The sequence below is a fragment of the Podarcis pityusensis genome (genome assembly GCF_964106645.2).
Source record: "Podarcis pityusensis genome assembly, chromosome: Z".
Classification (NCBI taxonomy): domain Eukaryota; kingdom Metazoa; phylum Chordata; class Lepidosauria; order Squamata; family Lacertidae; genus Podarcis; species Podarcis pityusensis.
Genome location: NC_138044.1, coordinates 3099465 through 3122038, shown reverse-complemented (window position 1 = coordinate 3122038; position 22574 = coordinate 3099465). Strand labels below are relative to the sequence as shown.

Genomic DNA, 22574 nt, shown 5'->3' with positions numbered 1-22574 from the left:
TAGCTGTCAACTTTTCCCTTTTCTTGCGAGGAATCCTTTTCGGGATAAGGGAATTTCCCTTAAAAAAAGGGAAACATTGACAGCTATGCTCAGAGGGTGTGGCAGGAGAGTATGCCAAGTGTGGTGGAAGATTCAAGGAGGACGGCGGTGCTAGCAGCAGAGGCTGCTGCCTCCTCCCTTTCTTCTTCACCTCTTTTCTTCCCTCCTCTCTCCTCCCCTGCCAACATGGAAAGAGTGAGCACAACTGAAAGGGAAGTGATGCTCATGCTCACCCGGCTGCTTGCAGCAGCATAGCAGCACATCCATGGGGACAGTGAGCACTGCAGGGCAGCTGAAGGAAAACGGTGCAACCTGTTGACTGAGAGCAGCTACTACAAGCCCAAACAAGGACCACCTTTTTCTTGCTGCTGCCACCTCAGGCTCCTGCTTTTTGCAACCCCCCTTTTAGCCACAGTTGCATGCTGGCTCTCCCCACCACATTATTGTAAGATTTGGGGGTGGGGGAGCCGGCTCTGCATACCACTGAGTAGCACCAGAAAAAAGCATTGAATAGAGTGTAACATAGCATGCTGTCAATATGAAAGATGAGAAAAGAGAAAGGCTTGTTTGTGTTGATGAGGAGACGAGACTTTGTATCAAATTAGACCTAATAAAAATGAGATTACCCAGCCAAAGCAAGCTCACACCTCTCACTCAGTCTGTTAAAAAGGTAAAGGGACCCCTGACCATTAGGTCCAGTTGTGACTGCCTCTGGGGTTGTGGCGCTCATCTCGCTTTACTGGCCGAGGGAGCCGGTGTACAGCTTCCGGGTCATGTGGCCAGCATGACTAAGCCGCTTCTGGCAAACCAGAGCAGCACACAGAAATGCCGTTTACCTTCCCGCCAGAGCAGTACCTATTTATCTACTTGCACTTTGATGTGCTTTCGAACTGCTAGATGGGCAGGAGCAGGGACCGAGCAACTGGAGCTCACCCCGTCATGGGGATTTTAACCGCCGACCTTCTGATCGGCAAGTCCTAGGCTCTGTGGTTTAACCCACAGCGCCACCCACGTTCCTCTCACTCAGTCTGTAGACACCAGCAAATTAGGGACTCTCTCATCAGTACCTATATGGGAGGCGGGGGGAATGCTTAATTTATCGTTTTCCTCTTTCTAATATGTAACTCGAAGTGCAATTCCTTTCTTCTTGCAACTGTAAACTTCAAATAAGAATAAATGAAAAAGAAAATAGTATCATGGCTGCCATGAGAGCAGTCCTCTTACCCGCTCCTCTTCAAAGCTGATCAGGCCCTCGTCATCTGTTTCCAAGTCCTCGGGCTCCTCCACCACTAGGGCCCGCAGCTCAGTTGGGGCTGCACGGGGCCGCAGAAGGTTCAGCAAGCGCTGGAGAGGCGATTCCATTGAACAGGCCGGGCTGGTCTCCTGCTGCTCTAGGTTGTCACTCTGCTTCTTAGCGAAGTTCACAAAGACCTGGGGATGGGGAGGAGGAGAAGAGCAAAGTGATAGTCTTACTCCATATATATGATTCATGTAGGTAGCCGTGTTGGTCTGATGCAGTCAAATTTTTTTAAAAATTGTCCAGTAGCACCTTAGAAACCAACTAAGTTTGTTCTGGGTATAAGAAGAAGTGTGCATGCACACGAAAATTTATACCCAGAACAAACTTAGTTGGTCTCTAAGGTGCTACTGGACAATTTTTTAATCCCCCCCCCCCCATATAAATGAGACTGCCTTACCCTGTATATGCCCACTCAATCGCTTCGATCTGTGCTAGTTACAAGTGACACATAATTCTTGTTCCACACTTGGAAGAAATGGGGCTTTTAGTGAGGCAGCACCCGCACTTAGGAACTCTGTGCTTATTGATATCAGGCAGGTACCTTCATGGTACTCCTTTCAGCACCAGCTAAAAACATTTTGTTTGCTCCCCAGACATGTCAAATGTTTACATTATCAGTGATATTAATTATTATTTGAATGTTTTAGATAACTGTTTTTACTGTTTTGTTTTGTTTTGCTCTTTTTCTTTGTAAACTGCTGTCAGGGAACTGCCATCGGAAGGAAGGGAAGTGAAAGGGCTCACACAGGTTGGGAGAGACTCAGCAGCTGAAGAGGGAACCAGTAGGGGGAGAGGAGCTGAGCTGAGGGAAAGGGAGCTGGAGGGATGGCTCAGAGACACTTCCAGCGAAAACAGTGGGGAGGTTTCAGGACCTCCTGTAGGGACACCCACTCCTCGCCGGAAACTGTCACGCAGAGAGTCCAGAAGACGTGTTTCCGTTAAGGAGCTTTTATGTTGGAAGCGATTCCGAAAGCAACCACTGTCGGAATCTGCCAGCGACTGACGGAGCCATGTTTAAGGGGCTCCGTTACAGACAGAGGTTTGCAAACTTGACCAAACTCTGAGGGACTTGGATTTTACACACAAGCAGCTCATCGTCCCATCACAGCATTCCGACAGTCTCCGTGAGCAGCTTGTGCAGGAGAAGGCATCATGAGCAACCCAGCCGGAACCGGAGAAGCAGGAGCTGGGGCGGGTCCAAGCCTGGAAGAAAGGTACCGGGTGTTGGAGGTCCAGCTAGCGCTGCAGACGGCGAGGCTTGAGGAGAGGAGGGCTCAGGATGCAGACAAAAAGGGGAAAGACACCCAGCTCGCCAGAAAGGTACCAGGATTGGTGCAGAAGTTTGGGGGGGAGCCCAAAGACTATCATGGCTTTCGGACAGAGATGCAATATGCCCTCAATCTGCAGTTTGATGAATTCCCTGACGAGGAATCACGAGTGGCTTTCGTGATTGGGCATCTTGAAAAGGGGGCGAGAGACTGGGTTAGACCCCTGATGGCAGCGAATAGTGACGTCCTAAAGGACACGATGAAGTTCTTTCGCGCCATGGATCTGATGTTTTCCAGCGATATTGAACAGGGAGTGGTGCGCAGACAGTTAATGGCTTGCAAACAGGGGAGCCGATCTGTCCGTGAGTACTGGACTGAGTTCACCATGTTGATCCATAAATTGGGGTGGGATCTATCGGCGGAACCCATTCAAATGCTCTTTGAAGAAGGGCTTTCTTCGGCTGTGAAAGACGAACTTTCCCGGGCGCCCAGGGCGGAGTCTATGGACCAGCTGACCAAATCAGCGCTGACCATAGGAGCGCGCCAGGAGGCGAGAGCATTGGAGAGGCGGGAAGGGAAGGGGGAACGTTGGAAGGAGTTCCGCATTCCAGACATTCCAGAGCCAACTTTCCCGCCGGCAGAGCCGATGGAAATCGGAACAGCGCGCGCGCGCGCAGTTTCAAAGCCCAGTGAGGGGGGAAAGGAGGAGGGAAAAGGCGCCCGGAAATGCTATCTCTGCCAACAGCCAGGTCACTTTGCCAGAGTCTGCCCCCAGAGGAAGGAATGGCAAGGGATGGTAGGAGCTGTGGAGGGAAGAGAGGAAGAAATACCGGAGCAAGTAAAAGCCAACGCCTGGCTGCCACCGTCGGGGCACAGCAGCCAGGCCAAAGAGCAGTGAAAGTGCCCACGCCAGAACCTCCTAAACCCGCCCTAGTGATAGAAGTGGCGCTAGAGCTGCCAAACGGACACCCTCTAAAGATAAAGGCGCTGTTGGACTCAGGCAGCTCCTGCAATTTCATGAGCAAAGAGTTTGCAGCTGAACACCAGATACAGACGATCCCTTTAAGCAACCCCCTGCAGGTGACCACGATCGATGGCAGGGAGCTGTTGGGAGGAGAAGTCAGCTTGCAGACCGTCCCAATGATAATGAAGGTGGCAAGGCACACCGAACTGATAGCGTTTAATGTGGCCACCTTGGGAGGAGCTCCCATTATATTGGGGATGAGCTGGCTAGCGTTACATGATCCGCTGGTGGGCTGGCATCAGAGAGTGGTTTCTTTTGGTTCAGCACATTGCTTAGAACACTGCAAAGAGGGAAAGGGTTTGGCAGGGGCCCAAGCCACCCTAGCAGGGACTGAAGTAACGGAGAACGTGAAGGTACCACGACAATACGCAGATCTCCGCGACGTCTTCAGCGAAAGGGAAGCTGACCAACTACCTCCGCATAGACCCTTTGACTGTCAAATCAATTTACTCCCTGGGGCACAGCTCCCTGTAGGCAAGCTGTACGCCATGTCAGACAGAGAGATGCAGGAGCTAAGAGAGTTCATTGACAAGAACCTGAAGAGAGGGTTCATCAGAGAGTCCAGGGCGGTGGGGGGCAGCCCAGTGTTTTTTGTGGATAAAAAAAACACGAACAAGCCGAGGCTGGTGTGTGACTTCAGGGCCTTAAATGCAGTGTCAGAACCAGTGGCTTTCCCTATGCCCAGGATTGACGACATTTTGACAAGGGTGTGGAAGGGAAAGATTTTCACAAAGCTGGACCTAAGGGGGGCGTACAACCTGATACGAATAAGGAAGGGGGATGAATGGAAAACCACCATGTTCACCCCTTTAGGGGCATTTGAATATTTAGTTATGCCCTTCGGCCTACAAGCAGGCTCCGCATGCTTTCAATCGTTTATGAACCACGTCCTGGGGCCTTTGCTTTACAAGAATTGTGTGGCCTTCTTAGACGACGTGTTGGTGTATTCTGAGAATGAGGAGCAGCATGTGAGAGACGTCAGAGAAGTGTTGAGCAGGCTGCAAGCCAACCAGCTGTGGGTGAAACTGGAGAAGTGTCAGTTTCATACCAAGGAGGTGGAATTCCTGGGGTATCGCCTGTCAGACAAGGGATTGGCCATGGATCCCGGCAAGGTCCAGGCGGTGCTGGAATGGAAAACACCCAAAACAAGGAAGGATGTGCAGAGGTTCCTAGGATTTGGGAACTTCTATCGTAAGTTCATCCGAAACTTTGCCCACCTGACGGCGCCCATCACGGACTGTCTCAGCAGTAAGAAGAAGTTCGTTTGGACTGAGGAGGCGGAGCGAGCATTTGAGGAACTAAAAAGGGCCTTCGCCTCGGAACAACAACTCCTGCATGTGGATTTACAAAAACCGATGAGAGTGGAAACTGACGCATCAGACAGAGCGATTGGGGCGGTGCTTCTGCAGCCAGGGAAGGAGGAGTCAGAGTGGAGACCGTGTGCCTTTTTTTCGCGAAAGCTGAACAAATCCGAGAGGAACTACACGGTGTATGACCGAGAACTACTAGCCATTCATGAGGCGTTCCGGAGATGGAGGCACCTGCTAATTGGCGCACAACATAAGGTGCAAGTGTGCACTGACCACAAGAACCTAGAGTACTGGAGGACGGCACGAGTGCTCAACCAACGGCAAGTGAGATGGGCCCAGGAGTTCTCCAAATTTAACTTTGAGATTTGTTACGTGCCAGGCCCAGAGAACATTAGGGCGGACGCTCTCTCACGCAAACCTGAATATTTGGAGGGGGAGGGAGCACCCGAAGAGAGACATGTCATTCCAGAGGACCGCTGGGTGTGTGGGGCGGCATTGGTGGGACAAAGAGAACTGGTAGAGGAAACAGAGAATGATGAATACGCCCAGAATAAGCTCAGAGGTCTTAGGGGTGAGGGAGAGGAACCAGGGGGTTTCGAGGAAAGAAATGGAGCTTTGTATTACAAAGGGGCACTGTATATCCCTGAAGGAGACTTAAGGGGGAGGGTACTCAAGCAGTTGCACGACAGCCCCACGGCGGGGCATTTTGGACAACACAAAACCATGTGGTTGGTCACCAGGGAATTTTGGTGGCCTAAGGTGAGGGAAGATGTACGGGAGTATGTAAGAGGGTGTGAGCAATGCCAGCGAGCCAAAGGGGAGAGGCGGGCACCGGCGGGGCTATTAGAACCCTTACCAACCCCAGAACGACCTTGGGAGGCAGTGTCGATAGATTTTATGACTGATCTGCCGAAGTCCAAGGGGAAAACAGCCATCATGGTGGTGGTAGACCTACTAACAAAGATGTGCCACTTTGTAGCCTGCTCGCATGCAGTCACGGCGGAAGAGACAGCGAAGTTATTTGTAGAACACATTTTTAGGTTGCACGGGGTGCCATTGAGGGTGGTCTCAGACCGAGGAAAACAATTTACTTCCAGGTTCTGGAGGAAGCTCATGAGCTTACTGCAGGTGGAGGTCAACTTTTCGACTGCCCGGCACCCTGAAACCAACGGGCAGGCGGAAAGAGCAAACGGTGTCCTCCAGCAATACCTGAGGTGTTATGTCAATGACAGAGAGAATGACTGGGTAGAAAAGTTGGCGCTGGCGGAATTTGCCTACAACAATGCCGAGAATGTGTCCACAGGGATGAGCCCCTTCTTGGCTAATTATGGGTGTCATCCCAGGGCTTTCCCAGGGGGAGAAGGGGAGAGATGGAGCGTCCCGGCAGCCGAGCATTTTGTAGAAGAAATGGAAGCAATCCATCGTCAGCTCCAACTCAACTTAGAAAGGGCGAAGGAAGAATACAAGAGGCAGGCAGACAAGAACCGAAGGGAAGGTGAAACCATAAGGGTGGGAGATAGGGTGTGGCTGTCAACCCAAGGGTTGCCGTTCAAAGGAGGTTGTAAGAAATTAAGACCCAGGAGATTGGGTCCCTTTGAGGTCATTCAACAGGTCAACCCAGTGGCTTTCAGGCTCCGGTTACCCAACCACATGAAACTGCACCCAGTATTTCACAGGTCGTTACTGTCACCGTATGAGGGGGGACGAGAAGGGATGGCCACTCGGGGACCGGTCATAGAAGAAAGGGAATGCAGCAGCCATGTGGCAGAAATCCTTGACGCCAGGTGGAAGGGGGATCAGGTGGAGTATTTGGTAGCGTGGGAAGGAGAACCGGAGTCAGAAAACACTTGGGTAATGGCAGAAGATATCAATGACGAGGTATTGATAGAAACGTTCCATCAAAGGTTCCCAAGGAAACCTCAGCCTGTGGAGAGGTTCCGGAGGGAATACTTTGGGACCACCGATGAGGAGGAGGAGTTGGAAGGATTCTCGGACTCGGAAGGGGAAGGGGAGATGGACTCTGAGGAGGAGGAGTACTTCGAGACCAGGAACCGCAACAGGTGGAGAGAAGTGTTCGAGACATCGGAAGATGAAGGAAGTTCATTCCGGGGTTTTGCCTCCTCACCGCCCGTAGAGGAGGGGGCGAGAGGGGATGAAGGGGGCCCTGGAGGGGAGGTGGATGTCAGGAACTGCCATCGGAAGGAAGGGAAGTGAAAGGGCTCACACAGGTTGGGAGAGACTCAGCAGCTGAAGAGGGAACCAGTAGGGGGAGAGGAGCTGAGCTGAGGGAAAGTGAGCTGGAGGGATGGCTCAGAGACACTTCCAGCGAAAACAGTGGGGAGGTTTCAGGACCTCCTGTAGGGACACCCACTCCTCGCCGGAAACTGTCACGCAGAGAGTCCAGAAGACGTGTTTCCGTTAAGGAGCTTTTATGTTGGAAGCGATTCCGAAAGCAACCACTGTCGGAATCTGCCAGCGACTGACGGAGCCATGTTTAAGGGGCTCCGTTACAGACAGAGGTTTGCAAACTTGACCAAACTCTGAGGGACTTGGATTTTACACACAAGCAGCTCATCGTCCCATCACAACTGCCTTGATTTTTTTTGTTTTGTTTTGTCTTTTACAACAAAGAGGCCAAGGAGTCAATTGCCTGACCCCCACCAACTTATCTCCGGAATTTTGGATAGAGGTCACCTCCACTCCTGTTCCCCAAAAGCCCTTTAACCAGAAATTCCAGGGATGTAAGAAGTGCAAACTGGTCATGGCAGAGAACTCATTGGGAAGGCCAACTCAGTGCACTCACTTCTCTGAGAAAGGCAAATTCCATGCTAGCGTATTATTAGCAAAGGGACTGAAAATACAAATGCCTGCATTGCAATAGCCCTATACATACATCTTTGGTGTGCAGCTGGATCACCTGCCCTAAGAGGAAAAGATAATGAGTCTGGGCCTGTTTAGCTTAGGGGAAAAAGGAAGAGTGCAATTGCAGAAGTCTGCAACATGATGAATGGGACAGAGTGAAGTTTTTATCCCTCTGTCCTAACAAGAGAACCCAAGCCCCCACTCTACATGAAATGGATTGACAAGGATATTCAGGAGAGACACAACAGCAGACTGACTACATGTCACAATGAACATGCCCCCCCTCCCTCAAATACATTTTTAAATTGGCCACTTTCATTTAAAGAAAACAGCCTTTTGGGAGCCTGATCTGGAAAATGGTCCCAGTATGGCTTGGGACCCCACATTAGGCACCTTCTGAAAATCACCTCTCCTCGCCCCTGCCTCTAATTGCTATTTGCCTCAAAGGTGCTGATGTTACTTTTTAAGAAACCAGTTTTTCATATTATGTCCCATAACACCCCTGGGTTGAGATTGTCACGCAGTGCATAATGAATATATGAAATTTGCTGCCAAGAAGTACGATGTATCACAAGGAGTTGGTTTCTATCGGGACAGCTGTCTGTCCACCTGGCCATGACTCTCTGGGTCACTGGTCTTCCCCATCCCCCGCCAGCTCAGAAACCATGGACTGAAACTGGACCTTCTGCATGCAAAGCCGCTGCTCTTCCGCTGAGAGGTGTGGAAATAGCCAACTGGCTTAGGTGGCTTCATAGAAGAAGTCAATGGAGGAGGCCTTATTGATGGCTATTAAGCATGAGATCTAAACAGAACCTCCATGGTCAGAGATAGCATAACCACTTAATACCAGCCCCTTGGTTCCCCATAGCCGGGTGCTCTTGATGGCTCCACCCTCAAGAGGTCAGGGAATGGTCCTGAGAGGCTCCTGCACTCACGTTGTCCAGTGTGGTCTGACTGACGGAATAATCCTCAATGCCCAAGATGTCCACCACTTGCTCCATCTTGCTGAAGACCTGAGCCAGCGAGATCTGCTCTGACTTCAGCTGGTACTGCACCTTTGTGTGGTGCCTCTCCTTGGAAAACAGAGACAAAACATCAGCCCAGCACCAGAACGGCCTCTCCCTGTTTTGCACCCCACCCCCTTCTAAATCTGTCTCCTGGTGGACTTTAATACCCAGTGCTATGTCCGCATGAGTGAGTAGCTCAGAAGAGTTTGCATGATGCCAAACTCCTCACATTTTTCATCTGGCACCAAGATTGTGTGCAGGGCAGTCAGGTGGGGACTCTGCTGAATCTCCCTCTGAACGTCATTTCGTTATAGTTCTGTTTTCAATGCCACACAAACTTCTTCAGGCTCTTTTTATGTTCTCTTATTGGCAGTTTAGGTGTAGGGTCGTGGTTCCCAATGTGGGGCACACCCCCCCATAGGGGGCAATTTGATTTTTAAGGGGGGCAATTCGAGAATGAGTTATTAACAGTTAATGGCCTTTTAGGCTTCCTCCAAGTGAATAGGAGTTCACTTTTTGAATAGTAACAATCATATGTCACGAGGGGCGGGGAAGGAATCAGGATTTTAGAGATGCATTGCCAAAAAAAGGTTGGGAAAGGTGTAGGGGAAACTAGGAACTTCCCTTACTGAATTCAGTAGCAGTTATTGGTTGCAAGGTAGCAACTTCCACAAGTGAGGTTGCTTCTTTGCACGTTCAATCAACAAATGTTATTGAATTCATTATCTTGTTATTATTGACCTCCAATAAGTGGACCTCCTAATTTCCCCTATACAGGAACAGAGATATGAAATCCCCCTTTAAAGAAAGCTCTGTCATCTGCTCCCTCCCCCACAGAGGCAGCCAGGGGCCAAGCTTGCAGGAAGCGGGGCCTCTGGGCATTCTCACGCTGGAAGGAGCCTAACCTTGAGGACAGCCTCTGGGAAGTTCCTGTTGAAGAACCGCACCACCTCCTTGACATTCAGGCTGGATTTGGTCCGCACTGTGATCATGTAGCCGTCTCCAAACCTAGAGGAACAGAGGGATCAGGAAACCAACCATGCCACTCTCATTTCTCTCTCTGCACATGCCCCTCACCAGCAAAAGTTAGCCCTGGTTTCTCACACCTTGGCTTGCAACCATGACACACCTTCACAAGCAATTTTCAAAGTGATGTTTAGTGCAGCTGAAACTTACGGCACCGCTTCCTGTCAGGCCCTGGGGCAAGGCAGGGCCTGATCCAGACCCTTTTCAGATCAGGTACCCATGGAAGCAGGGCCTCCTGGCTAGGCCAGATCCAGCAGCCTTGGGAAGCTGCCATGGCCTCCTATGAACAGGACCAGGTGGCTGCATCCAGCCCTCCTTCAATTTCCCATAATGCCCTTCTGCTCTACCTCTGGGGCAGTGTGGGAAGTCATGAGAGTGACTGGTCGCAGCTGCCCCATGCAGCTGAAGACACTGCCTCCACAGGCAGGTAAGCCTGATGGCAGAGGAAGGGGAGTCGCTTTAGCTAGGATGCCTTCAACTACAGAGCCAGTCCTGTCCCGTGGGATCCGCATCCACAGCCAGCCTCACAGCAACCAGCCCAGTTCTCACGTGGATGAGCAGGGGTTGGAAGAGTGTCCCTTTGATGCACCCTCTGGCGCCCCTTGACCTTTTCCCGCTCACCTGTTCTTTAGGTGCTGGATGCTGCCCAGGCACTTCAGGCGCCCGTTCACCATGATTGCCAAGCGCGTGCAGAGGGCCTCACACTCTTCCATGCTGAGGGAGACAAAGGAGAGGGCCTCAGCACAAAGCCAGCCTGGATGGGTAGATCACGCTGGGTCTGAGTCGCCCACATGATCTTCTCCCAATACAGAGTGAGCAGGCAATCACAAGCCCTTACTCCAACGAACCATCCATTGCCTCAGTTCAGGCCCCGCCCCCTTGCCCTGGGTCTCATGAAGCAGAAAAGGGCACCCCAAGGCCCCGCCAACCTGTGTGATGTCAAAACCACTGAGCGGCCCGTCTTGATGATGTCCAGGATAAGGTTCCACAGGAAACGCCTGGCCTTTGGATCCATGCCAGTGGTTGGTTCATCCTGCCAGGAAAAGGGGGCAAATGGCAGAATTAGCTGCCCACAGGGGCATCCTTAAGCCTTACCGTCATTCGGGTTGGCTCCATGCAAGCCTACTGTCAGTTGCCTTGGATTCTGGATATAAATCATCAAGGGAAGGAGGGACCCAGGAAACCCAATTTAACTTAACACACATTTCCTGCAATTTACATGGTCATCTTTTTTGGTTGGAGACTTGGTTTGGGTTCTTTGCCAGGGTTCTGTTGCTAGGTGCTGCTAGAGGACTACCCCACCTCCTCTCCTCACCAGGAAAATGAAGGCCGGGTAGCCAATCAGGGCTATGGCTGTAGATAGCTTCCTCTTGTTGCCGCCACTGTAGGTGCTGGCAGGTTTGTTAGCGTATTTGGCCAACTCCAGCTTCTTTAGTGCCCACTTCACAACCTGAGAAGGCAAAGAGGAAATTGCTCACACACAGCTGGTACCCCCATGAGAAGAGCCCTGCTGGATCAGACCAAAGGTTCACCTAAACCAGCAGCCAGGTGCCTCCAGGCAGCTCCCTCAGCAGGGCAACGAGGCAATGGCCCTTCCAGGCTCCTCCTCCTCAGCAACTGATGCTAAAAGAGATGCACTGTCTCTGGACATGGAGGCTTCATTCTTAGCTACCCTAAGAATATCAGAACCATCCTGCAGGATTTGGTGGAAGCACCCACGTGGCCTATCCTTTTTGGCCAGCCATAAGTTTCCTAGGCAAGGTGTGAAGGCTGGTTCCCACCACCCCACACTCCACCACCAACAACTGATGGTCAGGGCCATGACGACAGTCGTTAGCAAACCTCTCAGCCCTTCTGTAAATCCCTCCAACACTCTTTTAAAGCCATCTGCAACAGTGGCTGCCACCACATCTTGTGGCTATGAGTTCCACAAGTTAATTATGCATTGTGCAAAGCGGCAGCAGCTCCTTGTTTGCCCCGAATCTACTGCTGCTCAAAGCTGTGATGCACAGCTTAGCCATTGCCCCAGTCATTAGGAGTCCAGGCTGACCAGCAAACCAGCCACCCGGTAGAGGTCCATGGGAAAGAAGAGGCCAGAGTCATCCCGACCCTCTTCCTCTCCGCTACTGCCCCCAGAGGAAGCAGCCCCTCCACAACACGCTTGCTCACCCGCTCCTCATCCTTCCATGGAATGCCGCGCAGTCGGGTGTACAGCTCCAGGTGTTCTTGCGCCGTCAACTCATCAAAGAGAGCATCAAACTGTGGACAGTAGCCCAAGCTCTGCTGCACCTGCAGAATGTCCTTCAAGATGCTACAGAGACAGAGAGGAACAATGGGGCAAAGCAAAGTAGTCAGTTCCTCTGAGGAGCCCTGATGTCAGGAGCGAGCCAGCAGTAAATCGTACCAAGCAAGTGGAGTCAACTCTTTATTAGAAAGACACAGGAGTGTCAGGCCTAATGCGCGTAGGAACTCTTCAGTACGTCTTGCCCCTATGAAGCAGTTGCAGAGACTGAAGTCCCCAGGTTATCTGACACCCCACCTGCATGCCTGTCTTTGCCCCTCCCACTTCATACCTCTTCTGGTTCTGGGAGACCCAGTGGGGAGAGGGCCTTGTTGCAGGACGATGGGGAGACACTTGCACCTCTCCACCAGCTGGACTAATCTCTGCCTCTTGCCCTCCCTGCTCTCCTGCATCAGCTTCTGATTCTGGACTTTTCTCTGCCACAGACTCTCTCTGCTCACTAGGCCCTGTTACCTCTTCAGTTTCTGACATCTCCTCCTTTCAGACTTTTCCCTCTGACCACTCATCATCATTCCACCACCAATCCCTGGGCTCTGAGCCTTTTCCCCCCTGAGAATTTTTCAGCTGGTTCCTCCCACCATTCCACTGCGCTCAACCAGTCCTTGACACCCAATTATTGCTATTATTTAATGTATTTATTTCCCACCTGTCCCCCAAGTTGTTGCTGTTAATTGCAATCATATCCCACCTTCTTCCCTCTAAGGTGGCACAAACCTTATCCTCAAAACACCCCCTGTGAGGTAGGCGGAGAGGCAGTGTGCCCAGCCCAAGGTCACCCAGTGAGCTTCATAGCTGAGCGGGAATTTGAACCCGGGTCTTCCAGGCCTTAGTCTGGCACTTTACCCACTTTTAAAACAATGTAATAACACACAAAGTAATAAAAACAAACTAGTTAAAAACAATCACTAAAATATGCCAGATCATGTTTAGAATTGGCAACTAGTTGTAACTTCATGGGAAGTCAAGTTTCTTTCAACTGACAAAACAGTCTCCCAGATTTTTCTTGTTCTTAATCACTCTAAGAGTGCTGGAATTTGTGAGAGCCCAGCAATAAAAACGCTTGCAATTGCAAGTACAGTCATACCTCGGGTTACAGACGCTTCAGGTTGCGTGTTTTCGGGTTACGGACGCACCGAAACCCGGAAGTACTGGAACAGGTTACTTCTGGGTTTTGGCGCTCGCGCATGTGCAGTGGTACTAAATCGCACTTTGCACATAAGCGCCGAATTGCAACCCGTGCATGGACAGACATGGCATTGCGGGTTGCAAACGTGCCTCCCACACGTTCGTAACCCGAGTGTCCACTGTAAAGGGTTTATCAATACAAGTCTACCAACCCCTTTAAGTATCCCAAGGTGTCAAAGGGAACATCATATCTCGTCATTTATTTAATTTCATGTAGGCTATCATTCCAAAACACCTGCACATGATATCCTCCAGAACAGATGCAGGAAGTCCGCCTTAACAGAACTGAAGCCCAGTATTTATTAGTACAAGCTGGGCATATCTTACCTAATCTATCTGGGTGAGATGCAACTGAGAGGCTGCTCTGAGCAAGTTTTTCTTCTCTTTCCCCAAAAGCAGTGCTTGTGAACCTCTCGGGAATGTTCACACAAGTGTACATGAACGGGTCAGGCTTGCGCAGAACCAACTGCGACTTTTTGCCTGGCTCTTACAACAGAACAGGTGGCACAGCAACCTTGTGCCAGAACCAAGTGCCACCTACCCCCCAACCACCTGCCCCATGGACGTACCTGTGTCCATTGATGAAGGCCTCGCCACCAGTTGTGCTCTCGTCCCCTGTGAGCATTTTGAAGGTGGTAGTCTTCCCAGCCCCATTGACACCCAGCAAGCCAAAACACTCTCCTGGGCGGACGCCCACACACAGTCGGTCCACGGCCAGGATGCGTCCAATCTTGCGGGATTTGTATACCTGGAACCCGGTGAAGGAGTGAAGTCATCAGTAAAGGAGTGAAGTCATCAGTCACCTGGTGTACTATTAGTAGGGCTTGTAGCAAACTGGCAAAATGGCCTGTTTTTCCTAGCTGGCAACCATAGGAGGCGAGAGTGCTCTTGACCTCAAATCCTGTTTGCTGGTTTCCCACATGCACCTGGCTGGCTACTGCAAGGTCAGGATGGGCCATTCGCCTGATCCAGCAGCAGCTCTCCTTCCTGGATTTTGAACTTGTGGAGTCACACAAATTACTATCATCATCATCAATTTGTATATCTTTAAAGACCTTTAAAGCCCTATGTGGCCTAGGACCCTAGTACCTACGGGACCGCCTCTCCTGGTATGCCCCGCGGAGGACCTTAAGATCCACAAATGACAACACTTTGGAGGTCCCAAGTCGCAAGGTGGTTAGATTGGTCTCAACTAGGGCCAGGGCCTTTTCAGTACTGGCCCCAACTTGGTGGAACGCTCTGTCCCAAGAGACCAGGGCCCTGCGGGACTTGACATCTTTCCGCAGGGCCTGCAAGACAGAGCTGTTCCACCTGGCCTTTGGTTTGGACTCAGTCTGACCCTTATGTTTCCCTCCCCTCATGCTCTGGATCTATTGGCTTAGAATATCGTGGAAAAGGTCCTTGATTACGGTAATCCAACTTAAAAGGTGAAACTAATATATGAGATTGACTCGTGACATGCCAAGCAAGATATGTCAAGCCTTGATTTGCTATCATTGTAATGGTCATGGCGTACAGCTGATGAAAACCCCAAATTAACCATCTCAGAAAATTAGAATATTCAAGGAAATCAGCAAAACAAGGATTGCAAATCGAGCAAGATTGGACCTCTGAGAAGTAGAAGCACATCTCGCTTTGCATGTCATGAGTCAATCTCATATATTAGTTTCACCATTCAAGTTGAATTCCTGAAATCAATAAACTTTTCCATGATATTCTAATTTTTCGAGTTTCACCTGTACTTGTCCTGAATATCCCAGCAGTCATTGTTTGCTGCTTGTGGAATTTGATCCTTTTGTGTTACGGCAATTCCTGCCCAATTAAATCCCTCTCTGATCCTGGAAGCCAATCCTCGCCACAGCCCCGACAAGATTGGCGGAAAGGCATCCCCTACCTTGGTGAGGTTCTCGATCTTCAGCATGTCGTTGTCAGCATCTCCCCGCAAGACTCGATGGCGCTCGTTTGCTACATCCACATCATCCTCAACAGGTTTGCTTGACACAGGAAGGCGTCTGGATTAGAGGAAAGGGAACAGGGTGTGCAGTGAGGCTCAGGGTGCAGAAACTGAGTAGAACTGTTAATAACGCTCTTCTCATTGACCAAATCTGTGGGTACGTCAGTTGCCGAGACCACATAACACCAGTCTTGAAAGACCTACACTGGCTCCCAGCACGTTTCCGAGCACAATTCAAAGTGTTGGTGCTGACCTTGAAAGCCCTAAACGGTCTCGGTCCTGTATACCTGAAGGAGCCCCCTCCACCCCCATCGTTCTACCCGGACACTGAGGTCCAGCTCTGAGGGCCTTCTGGCGGTTCCCTCACTGCGAGAAGTGAGGTTACAGGGAACCAGGCAGAGGGCCTTCTCGGTAGTGGCACCCGCCCTGTGGAACGCCCTCCCACCAGATGTCAAAGAGAAGAAGAACTACCAGACTTTTAGAAGACATCTGAAGGGAAGCTTTTAACTGTATTTTAATATTCTGTTTGAAGCTGCCCAGAGTGGCTGAGGAAACCCAGCCAGATTGGGGGGGGGGGGTTATAAATAATAAATTATTATTATTATTATTATTATTATTATTATTATTATTGCCAGTAACAGTGAATCGGGTATGTGTGTGTCCAGATGAGTATGACTTAGGAGAGGGTTCAGCTTCTTGCACCCTTATCTAGACAATTACCATATGCACTTATCCTAATATCCTAATATAGACATTTTCACCTGCAATTTGTGTAGGCCTTTCAGGTTAGAGAACTACGCCACACTGTTTTCAGAAGCGCAAATTTCAAAGGACAGCTTCATGTATTGGCTTAGGGAATAGAGATTTGATAGGGTCACATTAAAATGCAGAACTAATTAATTGATTCTATTTATATCCCATCTTTTTCTCCAAGCAGCTCAAGGCAGTGAACATGGTCCTCCCTATTCCCATTTTATCATCACAACAACCCTTCGAGGTAGCTTCGGCTGAGAGGCAGTGGCTGGCCCAAGCTCACCCACTGAGCTTCGTGGCTGACTGGGAACTAGAACCTCTGTTGCCCAGATTCTAGTCCGACACTCTAACACATTGTTTCTCAAATTTGGGTCCCCAGCTGTTGTCGGACTACAAATCCCATCATCCCTAGCTGGCAGGACCCTGCTCTAACTATTATGTCACATAAGTGTTGGGGTGAGTGTCATCCAATCATTCCCAGAAACAAGAGGTTACAGCAAGCTGCCAGAATGCTGAACTGTTTACTGCAGGTGTCAAAGTCAACGTTGTGAAAACTGTTCTTACACACATGCAGCTCCTAGACTGGACTGAGATATTAATCTCATCCTGTCTCTTGAACGGGAAGGATATAAGAGAGGCAGGGGAGGGCCTTGAAGCTCTCTAGGGTAAGGCCTGCAACTTCAAAGAGGACCTCTATAGGGGCTCCGGTAGAAGTTTGCGTAGTTTGTAACTATTATGCTTAAAAACTGACAGTAAAAGTATTGCTGTCTGTAATGGAATTATTGCTCCATGCCTGACTTGGAAGCTCCTACATGTTTTGCTGCTGTGTGTTTACTCTGCTTAACTGGGTGTCTGGAAACGTGCTGGACCCAAAGACTGGAGTTTTGCTGTAAAGAAACCCAACAGGTGGTTTGCCTGCTTAGCACAAACCCAAACAGGTTATGGGTGATGTCCCATAATACCAACAATAAGAACCTTTGGCATATTGATGATGCCACCAGTGGCCCATCCCACCCCTCCATGCTTACTGTGGTTTCCGGAAGAAATTATATTGGCACATGATGGTGATGAAGAAGCCCACAAAGCCTTCAATTGTCATGGCAACCAAGCCCCTGGTCACGATGTCCCACTCGAATGGTGACTTCATTTTGTCAAATTGCCCTAAGGTGAGGGGACACACAAAAGCAGAGCTAATGCCTGAAGATGCACCAAAAAATTCCCTCTTGCTGGACACAATCATCTGAGAAGTAACACTCCCTGGTTTATCCCCATCTGAATTTTACTCAAGGCCTACTGAAAACAATGGTCCTAAGTTAGACACCCCCACCCAATTCAATGGGTCCACTTCTTATTCAGGATGGATAAAAGGAAAGACTTCTTCACACAGCACATAGCTAAAACTTTGGAACTTGCTCGCGGAGGAGACCAACCAGGATGGCTTTAAAAGAGCATTGGGGGCAAAATGTAGAAAAAGCTTTCAATGGCCAGTAGCCATGATGAATGCTTCTAAATACCAGTTGCCACAGGAGGGGGGAGGGTCTTGTGCTTGGGTCCTACTTGCCCATTTCCACAGCATCTGGTTGTACTAGATAGCCTGATCTAATAGGCTTTTCTTATGTTCTTCTGAGTAACATCAGATATAGCAGTTCCTGTTTCTGTTCAGCCGCTCTCAAGCCAAACAACTGTTCTGGCCTGTTTAGGGCTCTGATTAGCAAAAGCCCCCTGCTTTATTCCTTAAAAAGCAACCAGTGGCAAGGATGTGCTCATGGGAAGCCCCTCTTTCGATGCTGGTTGTAGTTACTTGATTGGTGGCAGATAGACAAGATGCTCTGCACCTGTTCATAAACTCTTTCCCCCTCCACTAGAGGTCCACATGTCCCAGGACTAAGTCATGGCTGTAAAAGGTGCCAAGCCATCTTTTGCAAACTGTTGACCTCCAGGCATTTTGGGCTACAACTCCCATCACCCCACAATGCCTGCACTGGGTGCTGGCTGTTGGAAGTTATTGTCTAAAACATCTGTAGGGCACCAGGTTAGCAAAGGCTGGACTAATCCATATAAAACAACTAAGCAAAGGGTGCTTAAGCAGGCTGGGAAATTTACCAATCTTAGCATAGTATTCGTTGATGTATTCGTTGTAGGCCATCTCCATCAGCCCATGGCCCAGGTTGTAGTTTGGGAAAATCAGGAAGCAGCTTTTTAAGTAGCTGTTCACTACTTTCAGGTCCTACGGAAAGAAGACATAAGAAGGTCGCCGGAGACGGGTCAGAACAAATGCGTATCTAATCCGTAAACAATAACTTTTAAAGCCACCCATCATGTTTTGTATATCTATTTATTCATTTCATAAAATTCACAACAAAATTATCAGTAAAAAGAGTTAAGAACAACTATTTAAAACTTTAAAAAAGTTAAATCAGCGATAAAGTGAAACCAGACTAAAACGCACATCAATCAATGTTCTACATATCTGGGTTGGCTTCCCTAAACAAAAATGTTTTTAGCAGGCACCAAAGGGCACAATGAACGTGCTTGCCTGATGTCAACAGGCAGGGAATTCCAAAGTCTGGGTGCTGCTGCATTAAAAGATAAATTTCTTACAAACGAAGAGCAAGTATGAGAGTAGATCAGAGTTTCCCTGTTCAAAATGGCTCCCCAAGGCAGCCTCATGGGAGAGCCAAGGCTATAACTTTTCCACCACCTCTCGCCCGAGTCCCGCTCACCTTGTCGTGCTCAAAAAGCTGCAGCAGAAACGTGGCCACGGTGGCAGTGATGCCAATGAACAGGTTGATGACGATCAGGAAGACGTAAGCTGAGCTGGGCACCTCAAACCAGAAGGATGCTGGGTACATGATGGGGGTGATGGACCAGCTGGAGGGTGGTGGGGCAGAGTGGAAAGAGAGAGAGATCATTAAGAGGCAAATTGAGAGGTGGTGCCGTTAAGGAGGCAATTTTTTACCTCTGGCAGGAGCACTGCTATATACAGCCTTTCTGGGTCCATAAAGAACTCTCTCAAATAGGAAAGTAGCTGACTGCATATGTTTCTGCCCTGTTTTTATTACCATCATTTAATGGATCGAAAAAAGGAGATTCAATCTAAATCACTGTTGATGATTTTATTCATTGCAGACCCTCAGATAATCTGATAAACATTTCGTTTATGCAGCCAGAGAAACCTGGTCGTTATGATATTTTTGTACAACTGGAAATCATATATACAGAGGCAGAGTCTGGCCAAAAAGCTTAAGTATTTGCACCGTTCAATCGGACCAAAGCAAGTCCATCCTGCTTCCCACTGTGGCCAACCAGATGCCCCAATGGGAAGCCTGTGAGCAAGGCAGGAAGGCAATTGCCCTCCCTAGCATGTTCCCAATATCTGGTTCTCTAAGGTAGACTGCCCCTGAACATGGTAGTGCCACCACAACAGATGGAACAGGCATAACCTCTCATCTTCCCTCTCTCTGAAGATCATTCTGGATACCCCAAGGACAACGCAAGGCCCCAGTTTTGCTGTTTGTGCCAACGTACCCATAAAGCAGGAAGAGAGAGAGCACAGCTGGAAAGTTGGTGGGCGAGGTGTATGCTGGCAGGTCAAACACAAAGAGGATGATAATGCAGCAGGTTGCTGGGACCAGGTAATTCAACTGCAGGAGGGAAGAAAAGGTAAGGAAAGCATGAGAACAGAGAGTCTCTAGAAGCTGAAGGCTTTGCATCACCACCACAACCCCTGCTATTCAATCCTGCGTTTTCTGACATGAAAACAGCAGACAGAAAGCAGAAGGACCCTGAGTGAGAGTCAAAGAAGTGAATATTTCCCAGGGTGAGAGGCCGGGGGGGTCTCTCATTTTCTGTGGGCAGCCAGAACCAAGAGCCGCTTTTGCATAGAAAGGAGATTATGTATTTGTGCAACTGTTTTTGTATTTTAGATACCCTGCTGCTGATTTTCTGATCCCTTAATTTTTATGCTGCTGCTGCTTTTGAAGAGAATCTGTATTTCACAATACATTTCTTACTGCTATAAATTGTGTTTATATAATTGCCCTGGGTTTTAAGCTGCACAGATATTATGTGGCAACGTTTGTGTTGCATTTTATAAACTGGCCTCTGGCTTTCTGACAAAGGGCAGCATACAAATTAAATAACAATATTAGTCTGATTCACAGCAACTTCAAGACATACCAGGAGAAGGCTTTCCCCAACCTGGCTACACAAGAATTGGCTCTGATGTGAGAGGCCAGCTCCTCTCCCCTGACTTGTCACCTGGGGGCAGCCACTCCATCAGGCTTCCTCAGCAGGAGGAATAGGAAGCAGAAGTTTCCTTTCATCAGCTTTGCCAAAAGCCCAGCTCCACCAGACACCTCTTGCCGCTGAACTGTGCCAGCTGGTCATTATAAGAACAACTGTTGAAGAATTAGTGCAGGGGCTGGCAACCTAAGGCCTATGGGCCACAAGCGGCCCATAGGGATCGTTTAACCAGCCCACGAGCTGCCCCTGAACCGAGCCACTCGCTCAGTGAGTCTCAGTGCACTGCGCTAAACCGGTGCAGCACGGCACGGGGACTCGCTTCCATGGTGCCAAAAACCACATCTGCGCAGACGCTAGAAATCGCATGCGCAATCCGGCCCATGGAGGGATCTCTGCTGGAGTGAACTGGCCCAGGCGAGGTAAACCCTGAATTAGTGTCTGAGCTTAATCCCCCCACATTCTCTCCCTGCCCCTTTCCCCTCGTGTGTTGTGCTTTCCCCCCTTTTTAAGATTGTAAGCCTGCCGGGGCAGGGACTTTCTTGTTTCAACTGATTGTATATAAGGCACTTAAGGAGTCTTTATGGCTGAACAGCAGAGTAGAAATGCTACAACCAACCAAGTGAGAACATGAACTGCTTTTCTGGATCAGATTTAAAATAACAACAACAACAACAACAACAACAATAATAAAAGCTTTATGAAGATACCATGTCCCAGACGTAATTGGCCAGCCAGTAGATCACTGGGTCACAGCCGCTCACAAACTGGAGGTGCTTGGCTTTGGTGGACTTCTCTGCCACCAGGAAGACCACGAAGCTGGCCGGCACAAAGGACATGGCCACAATGATGAAGATGGCGATAACCACGTCGGTGCCCTGCAGGCTATGGTTGGCCAGAGAAAGGAGGAGAAAGACACAGGGCAATAAATCCAGGCACCATTATGCAATCTGCTATAGGCTGTGGGGACTAGGTAGCAAGAAACCTGTGTTTCTAAATGAGTGTGACGGCCTCTGATCTGCTTAATCGGTAGGACAAATCTATAGTGCAAAGCCCTGCCCATCAACACAGGGGCAAGCCCCAATGAGTTCCAATACGTGTGACTGGCACTGCAGACTAAAGGTAGTTTATTTGATGGGGGCCAACCTGCTAAGCAACACCAGAAGCTGCCTTAGACCAGGCCAGACTATTTGTCCATCTACCCCATGATAATCTACTTTGGCTGGCAGCAACTCTCTAGGGCAGGGCAGTCCAACTTTTCATACCAAGTGGGCTGTAAGAATACTTTGACATAGAACCTGCAGAGGCCACACACAGAGTTAAACATCCATATTGTAAATTAAAGTGTTCACAATATATTTAATATTATTTAATATACACAATATATTTAGTTAAATATGTATAACTAAACACACAAGTAATAGATTTAATATAATCAATTATTTAACAAATTTAATGCACAAACAGATGTATGTGCTTTGTTAACAACACATGACACAAAAAGTAAATGTTTAAGGCTTTAAGATGTTTTTTATAATAATACTTTATTATTTATACCCCGCCCATCTGGCTGGGTTTCCCCAGCTACTCTGGGCAGCTTCCAACAAAACACTAAAATACAATAACCTATTAAACATTAAAAGCTTCCCTAAAAAGGGCTGCCTTCAGATGTCTTGTAAAAGTTTGGTAGTTATGGTGGGAGGGCATTCCAAAGGGTGGGTGCCACTACTGAGAAGGCCCTCTGCCTGGTTCCCTGTAACTTGGCTTCTCGCAGTGAGGGAACCGCCAGAAGGCCCTCGGCGCTGGACCTCAGTGTCCGGGCAGAATGATGGAGGTGGATACTTCAGGTATACTGGACCGAGGCCATTTAGGGCTCTAAAGGTCAGCACCAACACTTTGAATTGTGCTCGGAAACATACTAGGAGCCAGTGTAGGTCTTTCAAGACCGCTGTTATATGGTCTCGGTGGCCGCTCCCAGTCACCAGTCTAGCTGCCGCATTCTGGATTAGTTGTAGTTTCCAGGTCATCTTCAAAGGTATCCCCACATAGAGCGTATTGCAGTAGTCCAAGCGAGAGATAACCAGAGCATGCACCACTCTGGCTAGACAGTCCATGGGCAGGTAGCGTCTCAGCCTGCATACCAGATGGAGCTGATAAACAACTGCCCTGGACACAGAATTGACCTGCGCCTCCATGGACAGCTGTGAGTCCAGAATGACTCCCAGGCTGCGCACCTGGTCCTTCAGGGGCACAGTTACCCTATTCAGGACCAGGGAGTCCTCCACACCCACCAAGAGCTGCC

General features: G+C 49.3%; 1 protein-coding gene across 4 annotated transcripts in view; it reads right to left on the bottom strand.

Moving 5' to 3' along the window:
- The window catches only part of ABCA2 (ATP binding cassette subfamily A member 2), a 109816-nt gene that overhangs the window by 3408 nt on the left and 83834 nt on the right, over window positions 1-22574 (bottom strand). For all 4 annotated transcript variants that reach the window (XM_080990739.1, XM_080990738.1, XM_080990741.1 and 1 more), the window contains 14 exons: window positions 20983-21157; window positions 19559-19674; window positions 18754-18901; window positions 18134-18257; window positions 17059-17191; window positions 15218-15335; window positions 13893-14071; window positions 12006-12147; window positions 11152-11286; window positions 10766-10869; window positions 10458-10550; window positions 9716-9818; window positions 8739-8876; window positions 1264-1470 (listed from right to left, as the gene is read on the bottom strand). In XM_080990739.1, coding sequence (XP_080846865.1) covers window positions 1264-1470; window positions 8739-8876; window positions 9716-9818; window positions 10458-10550; window positions 10766-10869; window positions 11152-11286; window positions 12006-12147; window positions 13893-14071; window positions 15218-15335; window positions 17059-17191; window positions 18134-18257; window positions 18754-18901; window positions 19559-19674; window positions 20983-21157 — 1915 coding nt within the window. The remainder of the gene's footprint in view (window positions 1-1263; window positions 1471-8738; window positions 8877-9715; window positions 9819-10457; window positions 10551-10765; window positions 10870-11151; window positions 11287-12005; window positions 12148-13892; window positions 14072-15217; window positions 15336-17058; window positions 17192-18133; window positions 18258-18753; window positions 18902-19558; window positions 19675-20982; window positions 21158-22574) is intronic.